Source organism: Pantherophis guttatus, chromosome 1 (assembly GCF_059756535.1).
Source record: "Pantherophis guttatus breed Tessera chromosome 1, ASM5975653v1, whole genome shotgun sequence".
Classification (NCBI taxonomy): Eukaryota; Metazoa; Chordata; class Lepidosauria; order Squamata; family Colubridae; genus Pantherophis; species Pantherophis guttatus.
The window spans coordinates 65,609,493-65,630,056 of record NC_142063.1 but is presented as its reverse complement, the minus strand read 5'-3'; the positions used below and the strand labels follow the sequence as shown (position 1 = coordinate 65,630,056).

Genomic DNA, 20,564 nt, shown 5'->3' with positions numbered 1-20,564 from the left:
CATGGGCATCCTTTCCTGCTGCATTAACTCATCCTTGGCATTGTTTTTGCCTTTCAAGATTCTTTCCATTTCTGTAATATTAATATGACACTGTAGATAGAAAAGATAATTAATAGCACATTCCTGTAAAATGTCCTCTAAATTTGTCATTTTAATTTATTTAAGAACAAGTTCTGGATTGCTGGATTTTGTCCAGTATTGGCTACTGTCTTTTTTATGTAGACAGATGGAAAATTCTTTTGCTGCATGTAGATGCTAAATACAGATACCAGCAAGCTACAGGGAACTGAATCCAATTTAGTAACAAAGATATGACTATTTATTTTCGGGACAATCTGATGTTGAGCATGTATATGAAATCAAAAGAGAGTTTGCTATTAATTAGTTTAATAGCAAATTAAATCATATACTATTATCCAAAATAGTATATGATAATGTATGGCTAGCGAGTTTGTATTTGGTCTGGTCTACAGTTATGGTATCATGCGGTTCACCCAGGGGTGAAATCCAGCAGGTTCTGACAGGTTCTGGAGAACCGGTAGCGGAAATTTTGAGTAGTTTGGAGAACCGGCAAATACCATCTCTGGCTGGCCCCAGGAGTGGGGTGGGAATGGAGATTTTGCAATATCCTTCCCCCAGGAGTGGGGTGGGAATGGAGATTTTGCAGTATCCTTCCCCTGCCACGCCCACCAAGCCATGGCCAAGCCACACCCACCAAGCCACACCACGCCCACCAAGCCATGCCCACAGAACCGGGAGTAAAAAAAATTGGATTTCACCACTGGGTTCACCGTATGGACTGTGTAAAATTCTCATTTTTGAAGGAAAAGGAATGGAAAATCCCTACAAGTAGCTGGCTTCAAATCATGCCGTTACTCTTTCTTTTTTACTTCTACAACTTTTAAACGTCTGTGTTTATTTCACATTTGTAATTTTTACAGACATACACCGTTGACTAAATGTACAGGGTTTTTGATCTATACTTGCTTTAAAAACATATCCTTCCTGTCTTAGTGTGGCACTTCAGGAATTAATTTTCTGGAGAAAATGGAGGGAGGGAGAAGCTTATGTCTACTCTGGTTTCAAATTGCTCCATTCTTTTGGCCTAAACCATATACTCTCTGCAGTTTGAAAACAGATGGGAAACTAAAGCAAAGAATGATAATAAACTCCTTTTCTCTTAAACAACAGAAAGAAAGACTACGTCAGAAAGAAGCCGGGGTGCCTCCCAACTGAAAGAAGACCCCCAAAACAAAACAAAAACCAACGAGAGTATGACCTTGATGATGCTACACATTGCCCCTTCCCTTTGGGAGCACCTTATTTTAGATGAAGTTCTGTTTTGCTTTTTTCTTCCGACAATCCACCAAAGACTTTTCAATCCCTTGGTTTATACAAGCAAGGGAAGGCTAAGAAGTTTGTTTACATGGGAATTAGGAAGGGTTCCCCAGTAACTGTTTCTTATGTGGTTGAAACCAAATGGTTTTCTTAAAAGCGAAGAACGTCTCTATGCAAAGTGCACTAGTATGGAAGAGCAAATCTGGATTTTAGGCAGGGAAATAAATAGCTTTATATCATCTGCAACAGATGTATGGGATGGCTAATATAAGTCTATTGAAGATTTGCTGAATTGGTGTCTGCTTAAAATTATTTTTATGGCATTCAAAGGATTAAGTTTATCTTCTATATTTTATTATAATTATTTTTATAAGAAGCTCAATCTATGCACAGGAATAGAAATACATTTTTTGCAGATATGGAGAGAGAATATCAAAATGTATGCTGCACTTGTATCGACTAATGTATTGAGTTTTGTTCCTATTTTAATGGTAAAATGGTAAAATGAAGAAGTTGCATATCTAGATGAGGTTCAGATAGCAGTTTTCAACAATACATTATTTATAATCATTTAATTGGATGCTGTGTAAAAACTGTTTCCATTATTTGTAATTATTCTAAAGCAAAGCCTATATTCTTTAACAGTTAACATTTTGATATAACCAGTGTTTAGATATTTCTACATAATTCTGTAAGTATGCATGTGTCTGGAACAGAGTGTGCACTTATATACAAACACATTTTCTACTTACATTATATATGTGTGTGTGTGTGTCAGTGGTGGGTTGCTACCGGTTCGCCCCCAGATAGGGCGAACCGGTAGCAGCAGTGGCGGGAGGCTCCACCCACCCAGATGCTTCTGTGCATGCGCAGAAGCATTGCGCGCAAGCGTGCACGCACCCACGAGCAAACCAGTAGCGACAGGATTTGAAACCCACTACTGGTGTGTGTGTGTCTGTGTGTGTGTGTGTGTGTGTGTGTGTGTATCGTTGCCTAGATTAAGAAAAAAGACAGCATTGATCTCCCATTTTTCATGCTGTAAAAACTTGTATGAAGGGCAGCTTAGAATTAAAAAGTATAATTGAAATCAATAAATAATAAAATTAAAATGCAATTCATGTCCTATATCAGAAGCTAAATGGTTGCAAAGCAAGCCACATGACAAGAGAAAGAGATTGCAAAGATTTCTGGGTGCTACAACCTCGTTTAGGAAAAGTTTTGCTGTGCAGCAATGCCAGCCTTACTCTCACGCCAGCATGTGTTTTTGTCCGTTGCGGACATTTGGGCTTAAATACCCATATTAGCCAAAAACTGACTAATTTATTAATTTATTACTACTGTCTTATTTACAGACTGTCACTAAACAAGGTAGCCGCTAAACAAGGAGGGGTTGTAATAATAATTAGGTTAAAAATAGCATAATGTTAAAAAGTAATGAAGCATAGGCCAAAGTTGTTGACTCAACAGCTGAAGAAAATGTGGACTCAGAAGTTGGTAGTTTTTATTTTATTTATTTATTTATTTATTAAATTTATATGCCACGCATCTCACTGATAAGGTGACTCTGAGTGGCTATAATCAGGGTTCTGTGGTCTAGAAGTAGCATGAAAAATATTTCTCCTTCTTATCTCAAAGAAAGACGTGCCACTGAATCTGAGTGGCGTGGTTTTCCAACTCTCTTACTGCAGGGAATTGAAGAAAGATTGTTGATATGTCATCCTCATATCAATAGCACTTATATAGCACTTCACAGTGCTTTCTAGCCCTCTTTAAGCGGTTTACGGAGTCAGCATATTGCCCTCAACAATGTGGGTCCTCATGGCATCTGCCTTTTCTCCTTTTTCAGGGATGCTTTGCATGATCAGAAACACAACAAAGCATTTTTTTTGTTCCTCAAAATGTCCCATCTTTTAAAAATATAAGAAAAGTGCATTTCGTCTTGAATTATGATGAAGCCACAGAGGGTATGATGAACAACAAAAAAAATGTAAAAGAAAAAGACCGCTGCCTGCATGATAATAAAGACTTGGGTTAAGTGAATGCATGTCATTAAAAGTAATTCATTAACTGTAAAGAAAAAAAAATCAAATATGCAATATGTAACTTTTGCACAATTAAGGAAAAGGGCTCTAAAGTGTATCTATTATGATTGCTATTGAAACATGACATTTGTAGAATACATAGTTAAACGGTTCGCAACAAGAACTATTGTTGATGTTAGTAGTGAACAGCAAAATATTATTTTCCTCTTAGACAGAAACATGACGTATTTTTCCCTGTCGTGAACAGAAACCAATACAATAAATTGAGAAAATTAAAATGGGTTGTGTAACATGTAATAAAGAATTTTAGTTTTGTGAAAGTTCACTAAACTATCAAGTAGTTACGCACATAATATAATAAATTTCCCGCTTCGCAAACTGTTTTATTTGCCATATACAATGTCAAATCTTTTGCTTCTAAGATTTAACAACTATCCATAAGTAAACAAAATGCTTCTGAGTCTATCAGTTGCAAATTTTAAACTCACAATCCCATTCAAATTCCAAAACTAGAAGTGGGTAACGGTTGCTTTGTTACAGGACCTTTAAACACTCAAGTAAGAAAAAGGAAAAACATGGTAATTTATGCTGAGACGGAGAGAGAAAGAGACTTAGTGGTTAATTAAATTTTATTTAGTATAATTCAGTGTCGTTACTCTTTACTGTGCAAATATATGGCAGCTTGCCATTTTCAGTTAAAAAATTAACATGACAAAAAGAACACCAAACTCTATCTGTTTATATTTTGCAACTAATAGATGAAATCCCACTTAATGTTATTTTGTAACATTTTAGAACGAATCTATTTATTTTGCAAACTGGAAGACATGTTATCATAATCTGCATTATTTCAATGTCAATACAGAAGAACAAAAGAAAGATGATATTCTATGTATCATTTTCCATGTTTCACCCAAGTTGTTGGAATAGGAAAAACAGGAGTAGAAACGTATTTTGTAGAAAAGGAATGTCCTTATCCAGAAAATATACATCTGTTACCCAGTGGAGAGAATATTTGGATCATATCACAAATTGAATCCAATATCTACACATGCTATTTGGATCTTTATTTTTCTACTAATATATAGATGAATTTCTTTGTCCTGGTTGGCTTGGATTGCTGTGATGTACTTTAGATAATCTCAGTTTATAGCTGGATGAATGATATTGTAGCACTATGTGTTTATAGACTTTGGAAATGGTATATCAAAATCTATATGTGGTACAAACCAGCCATTCAGTAAATATAAAAGTATAAATATACCGAAAATTAGAGAACAGAGTAAAAATAAAAACCAATCATAAAATATAGCTTTAATTTGTTTATTTTAAATGTTTACTAAGTATTTTAAAATTTAAAGGCATTGTGGAAATAATGTGTTTAGGAATGTACTTATTTTTTAAATAATAACTTGATTCTCGATTTAATCTTTCTGTCAAAGCTATCTCTACTGGAAAGTAGATTGCTGGGCCCATTCTACCCACCAACCTATTGTTCCAGAGATTCTCTGCCCCTTTAATGACAACATTTCTCTTTTCATATTTATGTTATTATGGTGGGGAGAGGTTTTTTTGTTAAATTTGTAAACCACCTGACTTTATGACAACTCTGGTCCATGTTCTATCTATAAAAACAGAGAAAACCAATTCCCATCTCATAAATCAGACAACCCACAAGGAGACTGCCACCATTGTAGCTCAAGGCCTAGGAAAAGAGCCAGATTTTAAGGCTCATACAAATAAAGTAGGGTGAGGTTATATGGATCTCTGGGGGAACATCATTCCAGAGAATATGCCTACGGAAGAGAAGCACCAGTCCCTTGGCTTTTCAGGTGGCATTGCTTAATCAATAGAACTTGAGAATGCCAACTTTGTCAAACCATATAGGATGGGCAGCAAGTAACAAGCCTATGCCATGAAGGGCTTTATAGAGGATAACCATAGCTTGAATTTCATTCCCAATTAAGTCTATGGAGCTCCAGGAAAAGATATTTTGTGGGCGTAACAAAACATACCACAATAACCCATGCCTCTGCATTCTGGATTAGCTGTAGCTCCATGTAGCCTACAAAAGCAAATCCATGTAGAATTCATTGCCGTAGACCACAGGCAAGATGACTAGATCATAAGCAGGTACTTTAAGGACCTCCTAGGGCAAATACAGGTACAATTGGTGATACTTGAATCTGTACTTAATCATGGTGTATTGAGGTACGAAATCTTGCAGCTGCCACCTGTTCCTTGATCCACAAAGTACACATCAGTCCTGAAGGAGGCAGTGCAACTCGATGTAGGACTAAAGGGGAGCATGTCCGAATCCAAGTGATAGAAATGCCCTCAGGCAACGGTCTTGTCAGGATTGAGCCTGAGCTGGTCCCCCTCCACTCGGACTCCCACAGCCTCCAGGCATTCACTAGCTATAGATTCAATTAGGCACTGCATTCTGTATTCTAAGTAATGGACACATTTGATAAATGCTTGCACAGGTTGGCACTTAGGGACAGAAACCCAAGTGTGGCTGGTTCTGACTTCTTTGAAGCAATATATCACAAAAATAAAAGGGTATACATGGGTTTCCGTAAAATCATAATGCAAATCATACACACACAGACATTGCCATTAATCACGGGGCTAGAACTTCTCTTTAAACTGTGATGGCAAATTGCTTGAATGCAGTTTAATAAGAGATGTATGTTATGGATACCATCTATGAAAGAATATCATCTGGTAGGCTATCAGGTCTTTTCTGCCATGGCTCATGCCCTGTGGAACATCACTCCCTCCCCCAAACCTTAGATTGGCCCTGACACTCTCAGCCTTTAGTAAGGCCTAAAAACATAGCTCTTCTGCCATATCTGGATGGTCTGGTAATGGTGGGGAACTTTTACAGTAGCTGTGTTGAGTTGATATAGGGTGGATTAAACATTTTCTGATTTAAAAGAATTATGGGTGGTTTTTATATGTTGATATAGTATGTTGGTCTTTAACTTGTTTTTATTGGATTATTTTAACCTGTTGTGAGCTGCCCTGAGCTGCTTAGATGAAATGGCTGGCCACAAACATTGAATAATATTAAAGTAAAATAAATATTTCCTTTCAAACTGCCACATTTGACACAGTTGAGAGTGTTGGAAACATTGTTAGAATTCTCTAGTTCCTGTCTGGTCCATATAACTTTAAAAGGTTTAGTTTCTCAAGTATAGTCCTCTTGTGAGATAGCATGCATTTATTTCCTGATGCTAGTGAAGCATTTTGTTTGTTAGCTTACTTGTTTGTTGTCTTTTAAATATTAAAACATATTTTGACTTAAATCGTCCTTATCAATTAAGCACAATCTGCAGATCACTTTAAGATTGATAGGGCTGGTACAAAGAAACATAATCTGTTAGATGTTATCTGAGCTATTGGTTCTCTTATTTTTTCTATCAACTAAGACTGGTACAGAAACAGGAAGTGACTCTGCCCCTTTTTTGTCGCCACCAAATAAATGCTTTCATAGCATTGCTATGCTGCATAAAAGTTTTTTTTTAAAAAAAACAAAACCAATGGGTAGCCCAAACAGACCTAATTATAAAATTGATGTCCAGTTCAATTCAGTGCTCTGGTCCTCTGGCATATGTATTAGAAGACAGGACATTTTCTTCCAAATGTTGATGCTCTTTTTATATGAACCTTTTTTTAATCTTCTCCATCTGGAGTGACCAATTCAACAGGACCGTATTTGTGTTTGGAAGAACCTTTGTTTTCATTGTTTTAAAGCTTGTTCCTGAACTGCTTGGATTTCAACTACATTGCTTTCCATTTTCAGAAGCACTCTCTAACCAGTGCAGTGCATTGCAGATCTGGGGAAGACAATAAATGTGTCTTTGGAGACACATGACACAGACTCTGTGGAGATTCTCAGTCATCCAGATCATGGTTGTCCCAAAGATGCTTTTTCAAAAGGCAAGTGGACTTTGTTTTTCCTTGAAGACGTTTCACTTCTTATCCAAGAAGCTTCTTCAGTTGGATGACAAGTGAAACTGAAGAATCTTCTTGGATGAGAAGCTTCAAGGAAAAACAAAGTCCACTTGTCTTTTGAAAAAGCACCTTTGGGACAAATGTGACTCCTTGCTTCATTGAAATTGAGTCTCAGAGAATTCTATAGCATGTCAGCTCAGCAGCAGTCCCAAAAAAGCACAAAGCATTATGCACTGAGGACAATATATACTTAGTATTTTAGCCAATTATAATCTTTTGGAAATGCAAATCTGAATGAATGTAGAAGCTTTCAGTGAGAAATTGTTTGACATTTCTGGGTCAAAGTTGCATGAAATGTACAGTATATTGGTTTGCTCTTTCCAGAACCCTTTTTTGCAGTATTGCTATAATGGCAACCTCTTGCTTGGCTAGTTCTGATCATTGTGATGTGTCTTAGAAAATATTTTGTCCTGAGGCCATTTATACTTCAGGTACATCACATTTCTGGGATGTTTTGTTTATTTAAAGTTTTTTTACTTAAGCAATGGGAATGGATCTGAATGATATACATTAATAACTGGTAGCTCCTTGGCCTAGCCTGCATATCTGTATTCTAATATTTAAGTATCTTACTCAGAACAAGAGAAGTAATCTGTTTCTTGATGCAGCATGGATAATAAGAATGATTATAAATGTCATCAAATCTTGGATTTAAGGGCATTCCCTTAAGTTAATGTAGAATATATGATTCTGTTCTGTAAGTGTAAGTTATGGTGGCTACCAGCACTGATTTTATATATGGCAGTATGCAAATACTATAGTTTCTCATATCCATGGTTGCTACAGACCAGAGTTTGATACATATGTGAAGGTTTTGTCTGTATATACACTTTTGACTTTGTTATTTTATCTAATTGCAAAATGCCAGATGGTCGACTTGATTCATTAATGAAATATTTTTAATAGGTTGGATCATCCCTATAAAGTACTTGTGTAGCAAATCTTGCCACCGTCTTCAAAGCAATTTGTAGTGATAGAAGGAGTCACTCTGCTTGCTCTCTGTGGTTTGTGCTAGCTTCTTTACTCTTCATGACCCTTTCAGCTTCTCAGTGGAAGGGCCTTTCATTTGTGCTGCTGAATATTGACACCGCCTAAAACCAATTGTGACTTTCTCCAAGGAGACCTCCCTATGAACCTGGGAGCAGCACAATAAAAATACTCTTCCACCAAGACTATGAAATGAACATGTAGTGTAGGCTCACAAGCAGTCCGTGGATGGTATTTGTGTTCAGTGGCCTGCCACCAAGATCATGAAGCTACACAAAGTGGAGTTGAATTGTTCGATAAAAATGGCAGATTATTGTAATAGTTAAATAAGGACAATTGCAAACTTCAATTTCCATTCTTGATTTGTATTAATGTGTGTTATTTCTGTTGGATGTAGTTTGCATTTTTCTTCACATATTTAATAGATCTTTTTATTTAAAATTTTCTATATTAACTTTCTAAAGGACCAGCACTTCTTTATTCCAAAATTAATTTTGTTGGGTTTTTTTCAAATAACTAGTGCATTTTTAGTTTGTTTGCATGACTTCATTCCAGAAGCTCTTTTTTCTGTTTTGTGTCCTCAGTTCTTTTGTATTACCTTTTAACTAAAAAAAAGTGGTCAAGATAATCAAAACAATATTTTATTAAATAGTTTAAAAACATAACTAAGGGAACACTAAATTACATTAGTGAAAGAGAAAACAGCCACCTAACCAGTTTATATACCAAAGGTTATCTTAGTCCAGGGAAAATAATACATTAGAACTTTTATGTAATAGAATATATTCTGGTTTTTTACTGACAGTGAAGGCTTACCAAAGACATATAGTATTAAGCCGCATTCTGATATTTTTCTCAGTATGCTTGAAAATTGTGGCTATAATAAAGTTTCTCCATAGTATCCATTTCATTTTTTGACAAATAAAAAAAATCCTAGCCATATTGGTCCATGAAAATAATCCAAAACCATCTAACTCTTTAGCAGGCAACATACTTCAAAAAGCACTACTTTACAAACGCAACAACTGTGAAACTTGATTTATGTGATAATCTCTATCTATTTTCAACATTATTTATTTGAGCCTTGTCAGTCCCCAAAAAAATGCCTGATTTCGGAAAATTATGACTGCAAAAGAAGATTGCACATTTTTCTTTCATATATACTTGTGGACTGGAATCCAAACAAATCATGCATGGTTTATCTTGGATTAACTGGTGGATCTGTTTCTATATACAATGGTACCTCAGTACTCATCATTAATTGCTTTCGGGAGGCGTGATGAGTTCCAAAAATGATGAATACCAAACAATTTTTTCCTATAAAGAATAAAGTAGTGAGTCATAAGGCAGCCGACACCAACAATTCTAGCTTGCTCATGAAATACCAAGCAAACTATGAGTACTGGCTCAAAATTTTCACATCAAAATATGTTGAGTACCAAATTCAATGAGTTTCAAAGCAGTTGAGTACCAAGGTACCACTGTATCACTATTTTGTAGAGACTTGTGTAGGATAATAATCCGTTTTCCCATCTTTATGCATCTAAATCTTGTACATTTGTGATACTTATTCATATTGCTCTTCAGCTTTCAGCTATCTAAAAATCTCCTGTTTCATCAAATGATTTTCCCTTTCCAGTGCCTGAAACTGCCATTGCTAAAACCTTTGTCAAGCATTAAATTTTATATTAAATTTTGACATTAACCTCTATTCTTACTATGCTGCTATAATTATCAAACTTCAAGCAATTAAAGTAGTGTTCTGTTTATCTGTTTCTCACTCAATCTCCGTTGCCTCTTGTGTTACTGAATTCTTGATTTGAAGCCCTGTAGAGTAGGGATTTTATAATTTTAAAATGTTTGCTCCATGAAAGAGAGCAAATATTTACATAAATAACATTTTGAAATTTCACAGAATCATTTCCCACTTCTAACAGTTTTGATAAGCATGTGTTTATGTATGGATTCTGGTCTAAGACCATCATAAAATCATATAAACATGGATATGGTGAGTAAAGAAATAAAACTTCCAATTATATTCCTGTGATATGATCTATTCAAATACTTGGTGGCATTTTTTCCATTGTTCTGAATCACCATGGTTCTCATCAGGTATTTAGTCCTTTGTAAAAATCCTATAAAACATGGTTTTAATAAATTCTCAGAACCAAAATTGGTACAGAGGTTAAGGTATCTTAGAAACCCAGGGACTGTGAGTTTTGGTCACACCTTAGGCACAAAGCTAGCTGACTAGGAACTAGGCAATGGCAATCCACTTCCAAAAACCTTTCCAAGGAAGTTACAAAGTCTAGGTAATCATCAGGAGTCAGCACTGACTCAAAAGCCTGCATAAATAAATGAACAAACAAAAAATAAATTGGATTCTGAAATAAAAGATAAATTGGTGTTCTGTAAACTGCTACACCACAAGTTCCTACTAAATATAGTCACAAGCTTTCAGTGAGTATAGTATGTTTAAATGAAACAGAAAATCCAGGTGTGTTAACATTTATAATTCAGTGATGCAACTTATTTGTTATTGAAGGAGTGAGACATATATATAAATTTTCTGGTCAACACTCTGGATAAAATATTCTGCAATAAGATTAATTTTATCAAGTCTTTTTGTAATTTGATAATAACACAAATGTATTTCACCTCTTGTTCCTTTTTTTGCCAACCACTATATTAACATTTCATGTTAGTTTTGTCTGCCACAGTTATCATCAATAACTTTGCTGTGATTATAGTGTGGATATATATGGTACAATCAAAGAAGTAACTGTCAACCATTGATCAGTACCCCAACCCTAATCCATTTGGAGAGGGGGGAAAGTGTGAGATGTAAAAAGAAGATGTAGTCAGTTGTTGCGTGAAATTAATTGGCAAGCAAAGAAGGATGTCTTCTTTAACAACGTCAGAAAACATATAAAAATATTCAGCTTATTAAAACATCCTCTTATTTGGCATCCAATAACACAGTCATCCGTGCTTCAATAAAATCTCATAAGCAACTCTTCTCAATCTGCATCTCGTATGGAAACCACAGAAACTGTAAGAAGTTCAGGAAAATATTGAAAGTTCCCCTGTAGGGAATAACAACGACGAACAAACAATTGTTATTTGAAGTATCTGTTGGGACATGAATGAATAGCAAAATTTAGAACAGAGAATCATTTTGGTCTGCCTTCTAACCTAGTTCTAAATCGAAGAACTTCATGAGAATCCCAAGAATGCTACAAGGTCATATGTCAAGGATGTCATCCCAACCCCAAAATTTTACCATAGCCTACCCGCAGCAGACAATAACCCACTCTTTCAACAAACCCTGCTCTTGACGCAGCCTAATTGTATTCCTGAACAAAGATAGGCTCTATGGGAAAGAGTTCTAGATCTTCTGCATTCTCCTATAGGCAGATTCGTCATAATACTGTTCTCTCAGATTACAACTATCAGTTTCTGACCCCCATGATCAAAGGACATCAAGTTGTGGAAAGTACCATGGGCTGTTCAGAAGTCACAAGAACCTGTTTGGATCCTACAAGAGTTGGGTTGACACTTTAATCCTATACTGATCAAGATAGGCCTGTAATTTAGATCAACATATGGCAAGTTTAATTTATCTAATTTTATCTAATTTAATTTTAATTTTGATTTGAACATAAAAGCTACAGTAGATCACATACTGGCAGCTTATTTTTAGAAATGACCAGCTACAAATAGATTTTGAGTGGGAAAATAGCTAAGCGGAAAATGGCCTAGTAGCTTCCTTTTTTCTTTCCATCACCTTGGACAACCAGTGTGTGGAAAGAACGGGTGGGAAAGATTGTTATTGTGTCTAATGTCTGATGAGGACCTGAACTGGTCATTCAGAAGCAGAATTTAGATACTTGAGGTTAAATAAAGTTCCATTCTTTCAAGTTTGGTTTTATGCAAATTGCTCTCTTGAGGCCTATTTTTAAGATTTCTTGAGTTTGTCAGTGCTTAGAAAATGTTGAAATCTAGAAAGCAGGCCCTTACCCAATATTGAAAAAAATGTCTGAAATTATAGTAATATTGCATGAGACAAAAAGTCAGTAGCTTATATCAGAATTTAGCCACAAATTTAATGAAATAATTATGTGCTGTGGGCACTTAGAAAAAATATCTATAATGATATTAAGATTATTTATTGTTAAAGTAATAAGGCACACAAATATTTTCTTAAAACCAGTAGCATGTCTCTATTAGCTAATGGACAACAGGATTTTAGGGATGTTTCATGTTGCATAAATTCATTAATTCTTCTGGTATTCCAAAGTTTTACCACAAATTTACCACAAATTTGAATGTGGAAGCGCAGAATAAATAACTATAAAAAGGTTTTCTAGGACTTATCAACTGATGGTGCCTGACCCACAAATCTGTGTATTTGCTACCTATTACTGGCTATCATTATGAAATTATTATTATAAGGTATTATAAGTACTTGATTCATTGATGCAAGTATGAAGGATATTTAAAAAGCATAGTTAAAAAAGCAGAATAAGTGTTCTCCCTATCCTATTGAAATATGTTCCTTATCTAACTGCCATTACCACCCTCATGTTAAAAATAAGTCAACTAGATTGTGCTTCATCAGTTTTAATAATGTACTAGTTTGTTTAAGTATTTGGAAATATAATTTTACTAAAACGTCAATATGAGATGAAATTTACAAAGTTTTATTTTTCAGAGAAAAAGTTGTTTTTAAAAATAAGGTATATTTTCCATACTATTATTGTGATGTATTTTATATGCTATATATATTTTTATCAAATCGATTACTGTACTTGGCTGTTTATTAATCCTGTTGCAGTGAATATGTATTTTGACTTTAAGATTAAAAATGTACCTTACAAATATTTGCTGATATTCTAATACAGCTTTTAGTGTCTTCAATACTGATCCACACTTTCTTTCCCATAATTATGATCATGTGTATTGTTAATACACTCTTTGAGTTTGCTAATTGCTATTTGGGAGCTATGTATGTTGTTTTTTAAAACATGTCACTTTCTTTTCTAATATTCATAAATTAAAAATCATAAAACGTAAATTGTTCTTAATCATTTTCTCTGTGCATTTGCTTACAAGTTGTTAGGGTACAAAAATTATTTATTTATTTTTATCTTACCTTTTTTAAATAAATAAGGCAGAAAACACTGACACTGATCAGAGGTGAAATTCAGCTGGTTCTATCTGGATTGCATGATCCAGTAGGGCTGACTGAGCAACCCACCCCCAACCCCCCGGGCAGACGTCATGACGTCCCGTTTTGCGATGATTTTCAGCCTCTGCAAATGTGTGCACACATTTGCGAACCGGTAGGGAAGGTAAGTGAAATTCACCCCTGACACTGATACTAAAATACAAAATTGTATACTTTGTATACAATTGTACGAAATTGTATACTTTGAGTAATACACACCACTGAAAATAGAGAGCCACAGACGTATAATGGTTAAGGTACTAGACCTGAACTACAAGGACTCTGGTTCAATTCATTCATTCTTGGAATATGGTGAGTTAGATAACATTGAGCATATTACTATCTCTCAACCCAATCTACCTAAGGATTGTTCTTCTGGGGATTAAATTAGTGGACTACATCATATAATTTATTTTGAGTTTGCAGAGAAAAGGCAGGAAACAAATGCTAATGAAGAAATGAAATTATATTATTTGTTTTGTAATGTATCTTGACTTGTGCAAAACTCACTTCTCTAAATAGGGTCAATCTGTAGGAAGGATTCCTCCCAGGAGAAACTGCTGATGGTGCCCCAGTTCTAAAAGATAAGGGGGTGGGATGGTGTTGAAACAAGAAGTGCTGTTTTTCATATTTTGGAATAGCTAAATTGCCTTCCTGAGTGCCATCTTTCTGGAATTTAATGAATACCAAATTCTTCCAGTGTATGTCTGTTCACAATTGATGCTTCATGTCTTACGTAATGTGTATTACTTATTTTGGATCTAAGTGTTATTTGGTGTTATGTTGCATTTTATTGCATTTGTTTTTATTTCTCAAGTGGACATATTACTGTAATTTTATTTTTTTGATTGTTACATTTATTTCCCACCCATCTCACCATGGTGCTACTCCAGGCAACAATAAGACAGGAAAAAGATAATAAAATGTAAACATAATAACAAAGGAATAAAACAATAAAAATAAACAATAAAAGTACAATAAATAAAGTTTATGTTTAATAGAATATCAGAGTTGGAAGGGACCTTGGAGGTCTTCTACTCCAACCTCCTACTCGTGCAGCAAACCCTATACTCCGGGTGTCAAAACCGCAGTGTCACGTTGCTATCATGTGATGTATCGTGATGTTTTCCTCCTTCACAGAGCTGGGTGGGCGTGGCCTGCACATGACACATCCGGCCCGTGGGCTACCAGTTTGACACCCCTGCCCTATACCATTTCAGACAAATGGTTGTCTTCTTAAAACTTCCAGTGTTGTTCCACTGATTAATTGTTTAACTGTCAGGAAATTTCTTCTTACTTTTAAGTTGGTTCTGTCTTTGGTTAGTTTCCATCCATTGCTTCTTGTCCTGCCTTTAGGTGCTTTGGATAATAGGTTGACCCCCTCTTCTTTATGGCAGCCCTTTAGATATTAGAAAACTTCTATTGTGTCTCCCTCAGTCCTTCTTTTCATTAAAGACATACCCAATTCCAGAAACTGTTCTTTATGTTTTAATCTCCAATCCCTTGATCATCTTCGTTGCTCTTCTCTGTATTCTTTCTAGAGTCTCAACACCTTTTTTTTCTCATATCGATGAAAACTGGATGCACTATTCCAAGTAGGGTCTTTCCAAGGCATTGTAAAGTAGTATCAATACTTCAGTTGGTTTTAATTCTATTCCTCTGTTAATGCAGCTGGTTTGGCATACAAAATGAAATTTCATCTAGCATTTCTCAACAGCTATTAAAATTCTGCTTTCAGTGTAGTTAGTGATTCCCTTGATGTTTTTCACTCCAACATCAATAGTTTTCTTTGTTTGGAGGAATTCTTTGGCTAAAGTTTAGTTTTTGATGGAAAATATGGCTATTTCCAAAGGTGTCTTAAAATTTATGAATCACAATTTTGAAAATTCACCTACTAGGGCAGCTTTCATGGTGTTTAATGACTATGGAGATTACTGCAATAAGAGGATTTTTCTAGAAGTTCTAACTCAAACCTACTTTTCCAAGCAGGCAATTCCAATTAAAATACATCCTTCAGTATTCTATTTTTCCCTTAACCATTTTCTCTGATAAGAAACAAACACAGGGATCTAAACGAGGGACAACCATCTAATCCACCAGCAGCAGTAAAAGTCTATGAACAATATAATCATTTTGCACTAAATCCTCATTTGGAAGCACCCCTTGTCTCTGCAACAGAATGTAATTCTACACTCGCTTGTTTAGAAGGGTGATTTTGCTCAATTCCAGTATATTGGTTACAGCTATGGTGAAAAAGACTCTCTAGCTGAAAACAGATCTGCTTAAAAACAAAAAGACTCCTAGTTCTGTTTTTATTTTTTTAGGGTATAGACGTTACGGTATAAGTTAATATAGGGTTTCCCAGTTCCCATGTGCATTGTTTTGCTAGCATGTGTTTGGGAAAGAAAAGTGAATGCATGGTTCATGTCATAACCTTGTCAAGTTCTGACCCACAGCAGTTCAGGTTGACACCATACAAATGCTTAAAGGAAAGGCCACAGCCAAAATTAATAATAAACATTAACCATAAAATATTACTGTTGACCTTGCCGAGTGGCAGACCTCTAGGAATAACATCCTGCTTCTTAAGAAAATAACATCGCTGACCAACTGAGAAGAGCAGACGGTGTCGCCTATCCATGACGGACATACTGACCTCTTGCCTCAAGGAGCAACATCCAGATCTAAATGAAAGAGTATGAGGGTGGGTTTCAGGTGACTGATATTTTTTCCAAACATGTCCTTATTTAAACTTCAGCTTCACTTCCTTCCAGAGTCAGCCTTATTCTTGCCACAGTGGACTAAAGTTTGATGTGAGCCCCAACTAATGAAGTATTACACAGGGATCTTGGAGGAATCCATTTACTTTAAAAAAAATCATCCTGTATTTCAGTTTCAGGGACCTTCATACATTTAGACTGTCAAACCTTAATTGATTATTTCCAGGTAATTGATGTAACTACCATCCTTATCTCCAAAGACAGGGGGTAGTCACAGAAATTTGCTTTGGTTTTTGAAAATCTACCTTTAAGAAGAATGAGGTAGCCATTTCAGTCAGTAAGCTGGAAAGCTGAATTGGGGTACTACATATCTGCCATGTACATTCTAAATTGACCTCATCCATTCAGATGCATTGAAAGATGCTATCTCATTGTCAACTTCACCCTGGCAGACAGGTAAACTTTGTTCTTCCACTTAGCTGTGCAGTCAGAGTTTGAAATCACTAGAATTTGAAATCACTGTGCAGTCAGAGTTTGAAATTGAGGTCTATAATATTAAAAGATCAAAACACATTGCTCATAATAGAACATGAAAGCCAACATTACAAAATGAAATCATATTGACAGATGGCATCATAAAAATGAGATAATGGGTTATGAATAAGTCGTGTCATACAGGTAGGATAAAACACTTGTGTAAATTGCCCTGTTCTATAAAACTCATAGATTTGTGATCTTGTTTCTGGTTTTTCTGATCCAGCAGTCCTATATACTGCAATGAACTTCTAAAGCACTGGGGTTATTGAGGTTTATAGAACTCACAATATTTTAATCTTTCCCATAATAGCATTCATTTGCTAGAAGTTCAATAGAAATTATGTGCCATAGATCAGTTGTAAGAATAACACTCTAGAAATATCAATTTGTTTTAATTTAAAAAAACCAGCAGCTGAAAGAACAGAATCAATGCATCTTTTAATTCCTGCTTCTTTTGATTAATAACAGCTATCGTTTCCAATAGCTTTAAGGCAACATGAAAGGTTTACCAGAAGCTGTGCTACAGATGCTTAAAATATTATGATAAGCAACACAATGACACTTCATTATATGAAGCAAATTTATGATTACCTGAACAAGAACTCATGTTGCATGAGTTCTAATTAAGATCTTTTTACAAAGGAGATTAATTACTTGACACTTTTGATGCCACCTCACTTGTCAACATTTAGAAATCTCTCCTTAAAAGCATCAAAATGTGAAAATCAAAGAGACAATAAATTTTAAACCAATCTTATTGTCTGCAACCTAAAGTGTGATTAAGATCAAAGAAGAAGAAACATCTGGCATCTGCTCCACTGCAGAAAATTAGATGCAATCATCTACCGTTGCCATTTTGCAATCCAATTGCCAAGTTTCTCCATCATAGAGACAGATGGCGACAGATGGATTCTTTAGCAGCTTTAATTCTGTAACCTTTCCCTACATCTCAATTGAAAATAAATCATTAAAACTTGAAGACAGATATTTAATCTTTTGTTTGGATTTTCGAAGGGCCTTTCAAATCTTTTCAGTCCCAATAGGTATTTAGATTACTATGGAAGTGAATGTGGAAGAGTGTACTTTGTAAGTGGTTAAGCCTAATTTTTTGTCCTGTACAATCATGTCTGATTCTTAGAAACTGCCTGGACAAATCTCCGCCGTTTTCTTTGCAAGATTTTTCAAAAATGGTTTGCCATTGCTTCCTTCCTAGGATTAGCTCAAGCTCATCCAGGTAGCGTTGTGCCTAAGGTGGGACTGGAACTCAGAGTCTTCCAGTTCCTACTCTCATGTATTAACCACTGCACCAAACTAGCTAATTAAGGCTATAGTCTGATTAATATTTAATTGGCTTATCAAACACCACAGGGACTTATTTCCAAATATTATGCACTGGACTGCATTATAAATATCAGGATCACATTAGCCTATTGCATATTTTGTTGTTGCTGTGTTGAAAACCTCTTTTACAATCCTGGAATCTTTGTGTTCCTTGTTCTGTGGACCTGATAAACCTCTGAATTACATGTCAGAATAAAATTTTAGAATACAATTGTGTGGAGAGCGCTTGAATTAAGATATTGCCCTCAGTCGGTCATTGAGAACCTCAAAACTTCTTTTGCAAAAGAGGTTCTTCAAGAAGAAAAGCTGAAGAGACGAGTATTGTGGGGGAAAAAAGAAAGTAAATCTCTGCTAGGATCTTTACGGAACAGACCTATCAGATAGTGACCACACTGAATACATCTTGGATCATAAAGCTGAGCCGGGAATCTCCTGAAGAAAATCAGTGAGGTTCCTCTTTTCTCATAATGGTCAGTTTTGATCCAGTTGTTATATTTGTCATAGCTCGGCTGAGGCAATTTATTTATTAACACCTATCAAAAAAATGACATGGTGGCTCAGTGGCTAAGATGCTGAGTTTGTTGATTGAAAGGTCGGCAGTTCAGCGGTTCAAATCCCTAGTGCTGCGTAACGGGGTGAGCTCCCGTTACTTGTCCCAGCTTCTGCCAACCTAGCAGTTTGAAAGCATGTAAAAAATGCAAGTAGAAAAATGTGCCTTCAGCGTTTAGTCATGCCGGTCACATGACCACGGAAACGTCTTCGGACAACGCTGGGTCTTCGGCTTTGAAACGGAGATGAGCACTGCCCCCTAGAGTCGAGAACAACTAGCACATATGTGCGAGGGGAACCTTTACTTTTTATCAAAATGATGCCATATCTTGTGGTGAAAGGATGTCCCTTTAAAGAGGAATGTTTATTCCCACTTTTAGAATGAACTGAAAGTATTTGGAAAATAAAAAATAAAAAACAAAGGTATGGTCAAATGTGTGACTGTATTTTATGGACAGAGATAGCCTTGAAAAGATATACAACTCTGTTAGGGAAAATGAACTTTCCTCTGAAAAACAGGAGACTGCAAGGAAGAAATCTGACTGTCTTTAAGAGAGAGGGAAAGAGAAATGTCATCAGGTTGTAAGATTCTGTTATAACCATCATCAATAAAAATGTTATTTTTATCCAGTATTCCTCATGGTGTCTGTTTTCTAACCCCGTCTACCTCAAAGGCCTGACAGTGATAAAGCTTGTGACTATATTCAGATGACAAGTAAAACCTGCTTAGTTTTAACCTTATTGTATAAATCCCATTTCACTCATGTTTCACTTATTGCACAAACTTATAAAACAAAGTTTCCAGGTTAAACATATAAGTAATCAACATACAGCCAAAATAAGAAAGTTCCATGAACAACATCAGAAACCGTAGTTGTGCCTTAAAAAACAACAACTAAAACTAGCCAAAATTCTTCCTATTGTGGTGCTGATTCTATGTGTCGCCTTTGTGATGTGAGTCAGCAATATACTTGTGAATGCTTTTATAAAAAATATTTAAAATGACTGAAATCTGAGAGAGCCAAGACTTGTAGTCTTTTTTTCCCATTTGAGATCTTGGCCTTTTTAAATTTAAAATAATTTACTTTATTGATTAGTAAACACATTGGAATCATTTATTTATTTTTTTCACCTACATGAATAATTGCTATAGGGAATGTTTATATCTTTGTCTTTAAGGAGGACAGAATTTATTGTCACATTATGAGTGGTAAAAATAATCAAACTCTTCTAAGCCTTTTTACTCATGGATGAATGGTTGTGTGTGCAAAATACACTGAAATACTAGTCTATCACTCTGTAGTCTTGCATGTTGTAGATGTAGACATTCAAGCTGGTGCAGGCAACCATGGCAACTGAAGCTCCACCCTTATGGTGTGATGCAAGCTAAGAAGGGGTGGGACTTCAAACCAGTGGTCATGCTTGCTATTATCATGCTATACACAGCCTTATAAACATCCCTGACTGAAACATATTGAATTGTTATTCCTATAAGCTGTTTTGCACTAGATCAGGCTATTTATTTATAAAGTAGACCACTACTATCTAGCCTTGCTAGCCATTGCTTCAGTTTTCCCCTAGAAGTGTTATCCCCAATTATTACTTAACCCTAATAGTTTGAGATGTTAGTTACAATGCTTGAGATCTGCTTTGCAAAATATGCCCTTGATCTTGAGTTGGAACAGTTTCCTCTCTTGAAGACTTCGCTGCTCCACCATACTGCAATGAAAAACACTCCCTGTATATTAATACATCCATAAAAATAAGCAATGTGTGTGTGAACCATCCTTCATGCTTGAC

At 35.5% G+C, this 20,564-nt stretch overlaps 1 protein-coding gene across 3 annotated transcripts in view; it reads left to right on the top strand.

The window, feature by feature from the left end:
* Nucleotides 1-3,773, top strand: part of FMN1 (formin 1) — a 124,745-nt gene extending 120,972 nt beyond the window's left edge. For all 3 annotated transcript variants that reach the window (XM_060687457.2, XM_060687456.2, XM_034417912.3), the window contains one exon: nt 1,192-3,773. In XM_060687457.2, the coding sequence (XP_060543440.2) occupies nt 1,192-1,236 (45 nt within the window). In that variant the 3' untranslated portion in view covers nt 1,237-3,773. The remainder of the gene's footprint in view (nt 1-1,191) is intronic.
* Nucleotides 3,774-20,564: the final 16,791 nt, after the last annotated feature.